Here is a 13462-nt window from a genome sequence, read left to right on the forward strand (position 1 = left end):
CCTCAGTGATCTGTGCGTCAGGAAGTCAGTTGTCGGATCAGCCGGTGTTTGAGATGGAAACAGGACAGCAGTTTGTCTGCCAGGATATGAGGTTGCAGTGAGCCGCATATGAAGGAGAATTTGGCAAACACCAGCCTGGCTGCTGCTTTCAGTCTCTCCAAATCACTGCGAGTGTGCTGGAGCAGCTGTCATTTTTCTGTGAGAAAAGTAGCCTGGGTGCCACCACCCAGACGCTTCACTAAATTGGTCCAGTCAGGTAAGTGCTCTTTCCTCGTCATTTCTTTTAGATTTTCACTAAAAGCTATGAATACATTGAACTGACATAAGAGACCGCACTTACCCATTGCTTTTAAATTTGCATGTGAATTGATGGAGTGTTTGCTGTACTTGGAGGTATTAAAACATCTGTGTGTTCCTTTACAGGTTGCATCACAGCTGACGCAGTATCAGCAGATTGTCTGTATTTCCAGGACAAAAGTTTGTTTGTGTGCGAGATGGAGAGAGGGGGGGGTTGTTAGATAGAGCCATCACTCAGCCCGTTGGCAGTGATATCTTTTTTTTTTCCTTTCAGACTGGGCTAGATGTGTCTGTGCCCCTTATGTGTTATTGCCGGGATGAATCATTGGTTGTAGATCACTGTGAAAACTGTGAAGCACAGGGCACAGCGGCCTCCTGAGTGACAGCGGCGAAGCATATGGAGGAGAGATTTTGATCTTCGGCGTGTCCTGAGAACACGCAGATGAGCCAATAAGAGCCCTGCACTGGCCACAAGATGTAAATGAGTGGAGAGTGTTAGCCCGTTTGAGCCACATCGCACACAATAACAGCGCAAGTTGGCATTCGTGCACCTACTACAAGGTGCCAGAGGGCCATCCTATAGTCGTTGCTCAGTGTTGCACTTTGTGATCTAGTCCATTCAGCAATTCCAAGAGCAAAGACAATGTCATGCTTTTCCCAGAGACACTTAAGTGCTTGTGTTTCCCCCGAGAGTCGCATGTCCCACCACAAGCCTAAGGTTAAATCACACCAGAGTTTCCTTTTCTGTGTCTTTCCTAATCTGTCTGCTGCTATACGATCCCACCTGCTAAACAAAGAATGAAAAGTGAATGGACGACTAACTCTACAATAAAGCCTGTAATGCTTTACTAAACCCTACTGCTGATGATGTTGATATTCGAGGTATTAGTTGCAATGAAATTAAACTGTCATGTTGGTAAGCATTAATGTAATACCTGAACTCCTAACAAATGACTCATTATGAGGAGGGGTGTGGCTTTGTTTGACAGCTCTGTGTTTGTGTATTCATATTCCCATCTATCATTGTGTGGATGCGCACTCACGTCTAGGTTTTGCATCTATCCAAACACAAACGCACCATGTCAGCGCTCCATGCCTAAAACAAATTGGAGCACTCTGTACAAGAAAAGCTTGCCGGGGGCTACTCATTTTGAAATTACAAGCATGTCTCTTTGTTCAGCCTCAGTTCCAGGAATGAGGAAGAGAATGCGAATGTGTCGCATGGAGGGGAGACGAACACTGAGCAAGTGCTGTGATTTTCACAGCCAGAGTCGCACAGACCCTTTTATCTATTTCCCTCAATCAGGAGACATCCGGCAGGAACGGTAGGAGGATTAGATTAGCTAGAGAGAGGGAGAGCGAGAGAGAGAGTGGGCTCTCTAATCCTGATGGGGTTTTCAGAGGTACACCCGTCACTGTGCAGAAACATGCAGTGTGCAGTGGGGAGTTTGGATCTGGAAGGGCGGGTGCAGGACAGTTTGCCTCACTAAACCCCTCACACTTGCATGAAACAGGTTCGAGCAAACTAGGTGATTAGTCAAAGTGTAATTACACTAAGAAGTAGCAAAACGGAACTGGAACACACCTCGGATGGTCAGACGAGGAAGGGAGTAACGCCTGTTCAGCTGAATTCTTCAACTGAATTATGTGTTTTTAGTGAACAAAAACAAGGCCGTCTTTATGGTAATACTGTTAATAAACCTGATCAACAATCAGATTTCTTTATCTTGTTCAGTTTCATTGAACATAACATTTGTAAGAAGTGGTTATCATGCAGTGTCTTACCTCTCAAATACACACTGGTTGTCAAAATGTATTGTACTGTATCTCTACTGCAGAAATGTGTGTTACTATACAGAGAAAAAAACAGCACATATTGAGGCAACAGTGCAGTTGAGACAACTTTTCACAGTGCCTCCCTTTTCCCAGGGGAGCTAAACACCTCACCCTTCATAACACAATGAGAGAAAAATATGGTAGCAAACAAAAACATTAATAAAATTAATTATTAATAACTAAACAAAACTGGTATTGTTTTTTAATCAAATATTTTTGCAGGTTTATAGAATAAAGTGTAACGTAGCTTTCCGCAAAGTACCATGTAGCAGTGTGTACATCCCTGTGTAAAATATTAAACACCGTGATGCTCAGGAGAATAGGCTCTACATTTTTGCATGGTAATACTGTGGCGGAGAATGGACTGTGGGGATAAAGCAATGTTCTGTTGTGGTTATTTTTCACATTGTGCTCCAGAATGATTTGTTTGAGGGATACGTCACTGGAAGGAGTAATGGCTAGTAGTTGGGTCCGGTTGCAGGGGGGGGTGAGGCATAGTGGAAGCTGGGGCAAGACAGAGAGACAGCTAATTCTTTTTTGTGTTGAAATAAATACCACCATAAATATCTATTTTTCTATTCTCTTTTTTTTTTTCAGTATTTATATTTGTTTCCTACAGAGCCTCTCTTTAATCTCATTTTATTCCCCAGGTGCCCGGGGTGAAGCCCTGCAGCATGGCCAGTCTGGGACACTGCCCCACTTCCTGGAAGAGCCTGTCGACGCTTACATCGTCAAGAGTAACCCCATCAAGCTCCGGTGTCAAGCTCAGCCCGCTCTCCAAATCTTCTTCAAGTGCAACGGCGAATGGGTCCACCAGAGCCAGCACATGTCTCAGGAGCACACCGACCTGGGGACAGGTGAAGCAAACACTGATATGTAGAGACAGACAAACATGCCATATACTCACATGACATACAAACGTATACCCTCTGCAACTTAAACTAAATTCTTTCCCCATCAAGCCTTTTCTCCTGTCAGATTAAGTTATGAGGATAGCATTTATATCTCTATTAGCAAGAAGTGAAGTCTTGAGAATGATCTTTCCAAATTGGGCTTTATGACGGCACCGACGGCTATGTCCAACCCTGCGAATATATTTGCCTCACCTCTTGAGCGCATACTGTGTGCCACATTTGATCTAAACTGAAATGACAACTGTTAGACCATGAAAGGCACCAACTTGTTAAATTTCAGTATTTGACTTTGAACTCCAAATAGTGTTTTTTACTGATGCAACTTGCAGAAATGCTGTTGTTGTTGTTGTTTTAACATCAAAATGAATCCATTCAAACCAGAGACATTTGTCCTTTTTTTTTTGTTTTGTTTTTTTGCTGAAGCTCCCTGTTTTTATTGCATCATCTCACAAAGGAGTATTGATAATTAATAATTCACTTATGTTTGTACAGCAAATTGAATAGGAATAATACAAAAACTGAATTCTATTTTGTATTTTCCCCTAAAATCTACTTGATCTTTGATTAAAATGCATGATTCTCAAGTATACACTATAAAAAGTTTGGGGAAAGTCGGGTTTAAAGCATCAGAATATTTGAGGTTGTCCAAGAAGTGTTGAACACAGAGCACCTGTACTTGGTTGTAGGTACTTGACATTTCACCTGTCGTCCAAGAGGCTTCTTCAGTTCTGACTGTAAGGGGGGGAGTCCCAGGTATTTAAACTCTTTGGGGGCATTATCAAGGCCATTGATGGTTTGTTATTGCTCCTTGCTGTTGTAATGACAGTCATTAGAGTCACTCTAGTGTAACGACTCCAACAAAGTCTGCACTGATCGTCAGATTACTATCATCTGATTGGTGAGGAGAGGTCAGGGTGACGGCAATATGTTCATGAGTCTGCCTTGGCTGCTATTAGTGCTACGGTGGTTGATACTTCACTCAACACACAGCGCCAATCAATATCTCCCCTCCAAAGTTAACAATGGATTCTATATTTTTACTGCCTCTAGCCTGGATTCATAGCTCTGCTCCCATCTGGCTCATTATCACCATTCACATCTGTTTCTACTGGGACAGACAAGGGAGAGAGAATAAAAGCCAAAAAGGAGAGGATCTTAAAAGTCCACCTGCGCTATTATCTCATAAAGTAGCAAGATCTGTCTGGGCCTGAACTGTATCAGGATGTGTCTTCCTAACTACGGCCTGTTCGAAGATGGGAAAAGATAGGGTGTACAATTTTATTAGTCTCTGTTGTAACCTTGACCTTTGCTAAAAATGTTTGAGCATCACAAAAATAGATTGAGAAATAAATCATGAAAGATTGTAAAATTTTATGGATGCATTTTGTAAACTGAAAACGTCAGTACCGAAAAAGGTCGCATTAGCCAATAGTATTTTTCCCAGTCTAGAATGTATGTGCAAGAATGTTCCTCAACAATTTTGTATTTGAGTTGTTGTAGATGTTGGCAGTAAGTTTTGTGTATGCTATTCTGAGGGCTGTTTCCTGTCTGTGAATGCTTCGGACTGTTGCTATACCGCCATCAAAGCTGTGATGACAGTGGTACAGTTAGACAGGCACAGTTTAAATTTAATGAAGGCAGAAAAAAATAGTCATGCTGCTTGCAGAGAGACTGCCTGAATCAACTCATGACTTGATCCTCGTGCCAGTAATATAATTTATCTGTTTTTTTATAGTTATATACTGTATGTACTGGCCCATTTATTAGCAACATTTCTTTTAACCATGATTGCTATCTTTTCTTAACCTTAACAAAGTAGTCTTAGTTGCTTAAAGCAGTTATTATCATTATTTTTTTAATAGCAATGGATCGTATGATTATGTCTAATGTGAAAATGGTCACTGATTGTGCCAAACCCACAGAGAAATAGCACCTGACTCTGCAGTTCCCCTCAGCTATTTGGAGGTTTAGAGCGTCTTTCAGCTTATTGTTGTAGTTTTCCCGCCCACAACTTTACTGTTTCGGTTCACTGTCTCTGGTCTCGTAGTGTTATTTTCTGTTAGTAAGCAACTGTTCTCAGCCAAAAAAAAAAAGCCCTAAAAGGCCACCGTATGCTGCTGCCTAGCACTGAACGCCAGACAGACAAAACAAGTTAGCAATTAGCTGGTGGACAAAGTGGAGCCTTTAGCAGCTAAAGAGCTAGATATTTCTCTCAGGAATAAGCAGAGACCTTTAAAAGAGAGCTAAAAGCGAGTGAATATTGGATTTACATTCACCAGGAGGCCAGAAACACAACACCGAATGAAAGCTAATGCTGCTTTGTATCTGCTGGAACGGTCAGTAGGCAACTGTTTGCTGTATCAATTTAAAAGGTGTCGTGTGCAGAGCTTGTTTCCATTGACCCCAAGTGGCCAAAACATCACTTATTACAGGTTTCATCTTAACCATGTCTTGGCCATAGCACGTTTAGAATGACCACAATGTCCTGCAATACCTTAGCCTATTAGTTTGCTGTGTTTTCATCCTGCTGATAGGGGTGTCAGGTCAGCAAAATCCTGATATAGCTTGTTTTGGTTTGTACTGACTGCAAGCTTTCCTCCCGTTTCGCTACAAGGACTTGTTAGTAATATTAGTCAAATATATTAGCGGTTATGTGTTGCTCACTTCAACTGATTCTCACTTAACAAAAACTAATGGAGCAATGTCATGAAAGTGGTATGGGATCTTTAGTCCATAGTGTACAGGCAAATTGGTAACACTTTACTTTGAGTCCCTTCATTTAGCATTTATAAGCAGTATACAAAAATGTATTTTTGGTTTATAATATACAGTATAATGTAGTTGTAAGCAGATACATCTTTGAGTGTTTATCAATGTAGCATAATTATCAACAATTATAACTTCTCCTGTGAAACATATTTTATATTATTACGACCATGTGTTGTCATTCATTATCTGTTCATACAGCAGCTTCCACCTGGGTGTCCTCAGGAGGAGTTGTAGTTATTAACCAATACATTATAATAAACACTTTATATACTCCTTATGAATGCTAAATAGGGGGGCTTAGGATAAAGTGTACCGGCAAATCTTTCATTCGTGTCGTCTGCTTTTGTACTATCACAGAACAATAGTTGCTCTATTGTCAAAACTTCTCATTAGCGTTCAGTATTCATTCAGAGGATATTTTATCTTGTCCCTGATCATCATCAGTGTGAATAAAGCCTTATAATCAGACACAGGAGGGAGCAAACTCAAAATGAATGGAGCAGTTTAGTGCTTGGGCATACAAGAAGATAAACTACAAAATAAGCATGAAGCGGAGGCCCTCTGGCATGACATAAAATATCTAGAATCGGTTACAGCTATTTTATTGGATGATACCTCAAAAGTAAAAATAAGCAGAGAATAAAATGTCCCCAAATTAATGCCAGTATCAGTTGGTTTTTGAGAACAGTAGACCTGGCCATCTTTTACAGCCCACACTCAGATGTGACTGCAACAGCTTTCCTCTGAAAGTGGTAAATAACTTCAAATATTGAAACCATCATTGCTAGACACATCATGGGCACACAGTGGAGATGTCCTTTCAAGCATGGCGTAATTTTTATCCCCAAATGCGAGATTCCACGTCCCTCCTTTCAATCTAACATTAAATGAGCATGTTGAAAGCTTTTGCTTTCAGAGGTTACTCCAATACGTATTTACATGTACCTCATCATTATTCACACATTTATATACAGTTGCCGGCTTCCTGTCTAGATTTTTTAATTTTTTTATTTTTTTAGCCACATGAGCAGCATGGGATGGCGGTATCAGTCAGTTGGCCGGGCCGGTCTGTCCATCAGTAGGGTCCAGCCTGTTGATTTCTCAATAATTATAGGAAGTGTTTCTGTGAAATTTTGTCCAGACATTCATGGTCTGCAGAGGTTTAAAACCTTAATGATTTTGATGACTCCCTGACTTTTTATCTAGTGCCACCAGCTGGTCAGACTTTACACTTATCCAATATGGCCACATCTATTGATGGAATTGGTTCAAATTTAGTTGACATATTCATTGTTTGTAGACAGTGAATTCTTATGACTTTGGTGATCCCCTGCCCTCTTCTCTAGCACCACAATGAGGCTGACATTTTTGGTTTTGATTTAAATTTCTAATAACAATTGGATTGATTACCATGAAATTTGGTCCAGACATTCTTGTTTTCCTCCAGATGACTTGCAATGCCTTTGGTGATCCTCTGAATTTTCATCTAAGGCCATCATCAGGTCAAAATTTTAATTTGTCCAATACTTTGGTTTATTACCAAATACCTGCAAAGCTAATGACACTTCCATCAGCGTCAGCTGTACTTGCTGCACTACTTGGAAAAAGTTAGCATCCTATCTTGCTAAATTATCATGGTGAACATGGTAAACATTACCTGCTAATCCTTGGCATGTCAGTAGAGTCATTTGTAAAACTGTTAGCATGCTAACTTTAGCATTTAGCTTGGAGTACCATGTGTCTAAAACAGCTATACAGAGCCATTACCTTAACTGTAGACTCTTAGTCTTGTTTGTACACACAAACTGTCAACTTCTCCTTAAAATATGCGTGGCTCTTGGCACAGATGTCACATGATAATGTGTTTTTCTCGCTCTCCTATTTTCTTCTACCCCCCTCTCTCTCTCTCTTCGTCGCCAATATATTCGTTTTGTCTTTTCTCTTAGCCCTTGCACACAAACTAAAATATCTGAGCTCGAATGCATCCGCTTGCATTATAATATGTGTGCTCTGGTTGGAAGCCCTGAAAAGGGTGCCCTGCATGTTGATGTGTGGCTTTGCTGCTTGGTCATGTTTTAGTATTCACAGGTGCGGGATACAGAGGATATATCAGAACCTGGCCAGGGATTTATTGAGTGTTTCGAAACTGTATCTGTCACTAACTGTGTCCGTGCCACTGCACAGGCAGAGTCGGGCCGACGTGCTACATGTTGAGAAAATGAACATCTCGCCTCAGCTGAGACACTTCTGGCTGTCTATCCAGATCATCTGTAGGAGGCAGTTGAACAGCTGTACCTCAGTGCAAGCTATTATAGTCTGACTCAGGTGGTAGAATGGCCCCTGGGTTCAGCAGCGAGCAGGGGGCTGTAGCTATTAAAGGAATAAGATGTGAATTAAATGCAGACAGGCTCAACAACACATGCCCCTAATATTGTTTGACCAGGGGGTTTGAGGCAGAGGACAGAGACCGTGTCTGTCCAGGGGCAGCTAACTCAGCTACGGAGATACATTTTAGCTTTGTGTGGTCCTGTTTTTCTCAGATTCAGTCTATGTTTCGATGTGCCTTCCGGGAGACAGAGTGGCAGACAAGGAAAAGAAATGTAGAAAGCAAATGAGGAAAATATCCGTTACAGCTTCTGTGAAGAGATTCAACTGCTGTTGCCATAAGCGTGAGAAAAGCTGGCACAATATACGGTCGGTCTATTCCAACTGGATGATTTGTGTTGTACTTCTCAGTCTGTTAGATGTGTAGCAGAGTAAAGATAATTTAACACCATGTAATGGCTAAATATTTCATACCTGCAACTCCTGTGCTCTGTGAGCTAATCCTGGCAGCCTAACTTTCCATGACAATGAGCTAAACTTTCCATGAAAATGAGCAAATGTGAGCTGCATTTGTCTTGACTCCTTTAAAATTTAACACTGAAATAAGATGAATTCTTTCCAAAAATGACTTAGTTTCCAAACATGCAATTTCTTACAATGTTTCCCAACAGAAGAAATGTACAGTATGACAGACTGTGTCTAGAACTAAAGGAAACACTGTAAGTGCAATGTCAGTAAATGCACAAAATGTCTTACGCATATGAATTTAAATCCTTATTATGTGTAGGACAGATACTTTAAAAACATTTTGTTGTGCCACAAAGGCAACCTTTTGCACTCGACAGCTGCAAGATCATGTAACTTAACTCTCACCACTTCACTGAGACAGCAACAAATACAGAAGAGCCAGAGGTTGAAAAGAATTGTCTCTTCTCGACGTGCGGTTTATGTATTTCATACTGTTTTCAGCATTGAAGGCTAGTAGTTAAAAAAAAACAAAAAACTTTCTGACCAGAGAGAAGAGAGTCATTCTTAGTTTTTCTTCAGGTACCTGTGTATGACTATTTCAAAGTCATATGTTCAATTCACACATTGTATACAGGCAAAGAGTACAAAGAGATAAACACTGAAGATATAAACCAGAAACCATTGTCGTGTATCACTGTGGGATATAGTGTAGGTTGCAGAATCTCTAATGAATGCCCATTTATTATCATTATGCAGTTATCATTAATATTAACATTGTTGTGCTATTCAAACCATTAACTGAGCAATGGTGTGCTGCCAACCTGAAATATATTGAATCTATCAATCAAAAATTGTTTCATGAGGAAAAAAAGAGGAGACCAAATGTTGGAAATCAAAACTGTTTCTCTCACTTTGAGAATATACAATGCTTTGACTTTTGTCGGTTGTTGTTTTTCTTTCTTATATTTGAGTAGAGTGGTTTGGAAGATGTTTCCTTTATTGTGCAGGTTAAATTGTGAGGACTGCCTGCATTATTGACAATTTACAGAATTAACATACAGTACATGTTAACAGCGGAAGGGTGATGTGTGGTGAGTGAAGTCCACTGAAGACAGTGAAATGCATGAATCAGTTGCGAGCACTTACGAACCAGAATGTTTTCGACAAAATTTGACATTATGGGAAATATGCTTCTAAGCTTGTTTGTGCCAAAAGTCAGATGAGAAGATTGATACCACTCCCATGTCTGCTGGGCCAGTCAGTTTAGCCGAGCACAGATATGGATTATCTCTTGGTCAGGACCAGTTCCCCGGCAACCAGTGGAGACTCAAGGAAGTTACTGGTCCCAGGCAAGAAACAGTCCTGCACCTACCCACCTGTGAAACGGCAATTTGTTGTTTTAACAAAGGAGACTCTATTTGTTAATGATTTTGTTACCACTGGACAGGGCCAGGCTAGCTGGTTCCAGTCTTTTTGCTAATCTAAGTTATCCAGCTGCTGGCGGGAACTTCATATTTAGCGGACAGACATGACTGGTATCCATTTTCTAACTCTCAGTAAGAGAGCGAATAAGCGTATTTCCCAACATGTCGAACATTCCCTTTTTTTCCACTCAGCTTTTTTTTTTTTTTTTAAGTAATATGAAGAAGCATTAAAATATAGAGCAAACCACAAATAAACAATAAGAAATGTACATACACAGAAAGGTAACAGCATTGTGCATCAACAATGTAAAGGCATCGTAAAAGCAGTCCAAACAAGGACAAAAACACCCTGTTTTTTTTTTTCACATATAGATCCCATACTTCAGGTCCACCCACACGTCGTGGCACTTTTGACCTAGCCGTAGTCCAAGTGAGTATGCACGGTGCCAGTATCCTTTCCTGAAGGTTTCCAAAAGAAAGCGGCCTCCAGTGAACTTTCACTTAAATGCACAGATTATGCAGCAATCATAATAAAGCGAAGACTCATGAGGAGCCCAGTTGAGTGTGTTGTGGCGTGACAGAAGTTTTTGATGGGATAAAAGATCAAGAAACACTGACGTAAGGAGTAAAGTATTTAACTCATTTTCTGGCTATGAGACAGAGGGCTAAAGATTGAACTTCTCACCAAGTCTCGTTACTGGTCTCTGATACCTTTTGAACATCAGTGGCAATCAGAGTGGCATTTTGAAAATAGCTCGCTAAAAGGAGAGGGGAGAGTTTCTCCAAGTAGGAAAATAATGTTGATTGAAGGATGCAGAGTTTGTTGACGTGAATAAAACAAGGCACGACAAACCTGCAGCCAATGCAGATGGTGCAGCATTTAAAGACGAATTGTGGAGCTCCTGAAAGTGGAGGGCTTAGAGGTATGTCATGTTTCCTCTAATATCGCCCGGTGATATCTTTCGGTGATATACTGTACTTAACCTGTGCCTGCTATTGTAGGCTTCAATAGTTCAATAATTTGTACAATACCAATAGAAATAAATAATAGAAACAATAACAGTTTGTTCAAGTCATTTATATATGATATGCTTGGATCAATGAAAAACTACATTTATAATTCTGCTGTATTACGTCAGATCACAGCTAAAAATACATTTCAAGAATTAAAAATGAGATGCCACTTTTGCCAGACAAAAAAGGAGGGCATGACGCAGAGGGGTTATTGCCCATTGGTAATTCAGTGCTAATGGGTGAGAAAAATGTAAAAGAAGAGAGACAGAGAGGGAGCAAGTAGAGAGAACTGAGTGAACTTTGAATTGCCTCAGTGTGAACTGTTTGTGTCCAGTGCATCCACAGCATGTCACACAAACTGGCAGAATGACAGAGATCTAACTGAGCAGTCTGATGGGGCCATAAGTCTGTTACTCTGCAGCTACCTGCTGCTGTTTGAACATGATTTAATCTGTGTAAACACAGTGAATCACTGTGTGTATTGGCTCTACCCAGTGCGCTGCTTTTAAAAATGGAGGCTGCGGATTTATCACACATACAGTGTCTGTCCTGCTGCCTTCAAATGATTATAGGGGTTTGATTAAAGTAACTGAAGGAGAAGGCTTTCATATTTTCCGTATAACGCACCTGTGGATGACAGATACTCATATCACCTATTAATTCCTGGAATTGTTGCATATTTCCTCCCAAGGATTTAGTATGCACTCATCACAGAATCCCCAAATTATCAGGTGAGTGAGGTTGCACCGAAACAAACAGAGTTATCCAATCAGTTTTCACCAAAATACCAACACTTTGCTTTGTGCTGCGTCTTTTGAATTAAACTGCGTGCTGTTTGTGCCACCTTTGTCCCAAACAAACGCTGCATTGGGTATGAAAATGCCAACAGAACAACACAAACATGTCAAAGTGCTGCTTGCGGTTGTCTTTGCGCTGCCATGGAAAACAGACGGTTGGTGGGCTAGAAATAAAAGGACGCTTTACCAAATATGTTCTCTAATTTTAAAAAATGGCTACCTCTGTAGGATAAAAAAACAGTAGAGCATTGTACTTTCCCATAACTGACTTTGGCTCGACATCCTCCGCAGCTGCACTCAGTCAAGACAAAAATGGAAAACTGTAGAGGCCAATTCCAAGTCAACCACTCTGAAGACAAAGACAAGTCCAAAAAAGAAGAAAAAACTTTCAGCATTACAGCGCTTCTCTGTTTTTATTTTGGTCTTTCGTGGTTGTCAAAGCAGGTTCTTAGTCTAAAAATGTCAAAAAAACATCAAAAACTAAACTGTTACATTAATGATAAGGCAAGAGATGTTAGGGTTTGGGCAGATTGATAGCTAAAGTATCAATACCACCAGTACTACTAGTAGTAATACAGCTATCAGTAGGATCAGTAGAACTGCTCAATTTGTGAAGGAACACTTCACAACACAATCCTTCAGTTTATCATAAAAATTTAAAATCACCAAATTTGGTAAAACATGGTTTTTACTACATGATGAAAAACTGTTCTGTTTTTTAACCTTTATGTGATTAATTAATTAACAGAAACAGTACAATTCTTAATGTTGGGTAAATCATTTGTTGATCATAAAAATGTATTCAGAAGTCACCTCATCAGGCATGGCACATGGCTCCCCCCTAAATATTAGTGCATTAACCACTTTTAAGACTAAGAAATATCTGTGTTGGTATCAATATTGGTGATTCTGGCCCTGGAACTACTGGGTATTATATCAAAACCAACTTTCTGTTTTTTGTTGGGTTTTTTTGTTGTTGTTTTTTTTTAAACTGGCCCCATTTCTCCTGGCTAATTACTGCAGGCTCATTGAGGGTCCGGGATCAATATATGGCTCAAGCAGTTTTGATGGACTGACGTCAGTGATGCTTGTGAACACCTGAATTGATTTTATTTAGGTACATTTTCACATGCATTTTACAAGTAATGACCTTTGCTAAAACTGAAGTTGTGAACGACAAAGTTTTCCATCGTTAGGGTGTAGACTGCCGTCAGCTAGATCAGCTGCTTGTCACCGTTTATCTTTGAAAACGGTAGCAGAGACTGAAAGGGAGAGCAAGGGGAAGCGGCATGTGAAAGTCGACGGGTTGGAGGCGTGTGGCTGCAGTCCACATCTGTTCAGTCAGAGTGGGAATTTAAGTAAGTAAACAGAATTGAATTGATATTGTATGTTATCAGTTTGGGTATATTAAGCTATTTTCCCGCACATTTTAGAAGCAATTCTGAGCACTACTTGTGTTGGTTGCTCGTTTTCCTGTGGGAATGCACAAGTACGCAGCCCCCCTGGAGTCCACTAAGAAAAAGAAATTACACATCCAAGAGCACAGTTTATAAACTTTGTAAACCAAGAGTAAAGATTTACAAATTGCTTTTCTTTTTTCCCCCTCAGTTGACCCCAG

General features: G+C 40.3%; 1 protein-coding gene across 7 annotated transcripts in view; it reads left to right on the top strand.

The window, feature by feature from the left end:
- unc5da (unc-5 netrin receptor Da) overlaps positions 1-13462 on the top strand; it is a 150426-nt gene that overhangs the window by 85606 nt on the left and 51358 nt on the right. For all 7 annotated transcript variants that reach the window (XM_040157592.1, XM_040157594.1, XM_040157593.1 and 4 more), the window contains one exon: positions 2784-2990. In XM_040157592.1, the coding sequence (XP_040013526.1) occupies positions 2784-2990 (207 nt within the window). The remainder of the gene's footprint in view (positions 1-2783; positions 2991-13462) is intronic.

Source organism: Xiphias gladius, chromosome 20, assembly GCF_016859285.1.
Source record: "Xiphias gladius isolate SHS-SW01 ecotype Sanya breed wild chromosome 20, ASM1685928v1, whole genome shotgun sequence".
NCBI lineage: Eukaryota > Metazoa > Chordata > Actinopteri > Istiophoriformes > Xiphiidae > Xiphias > Xiphias gladius.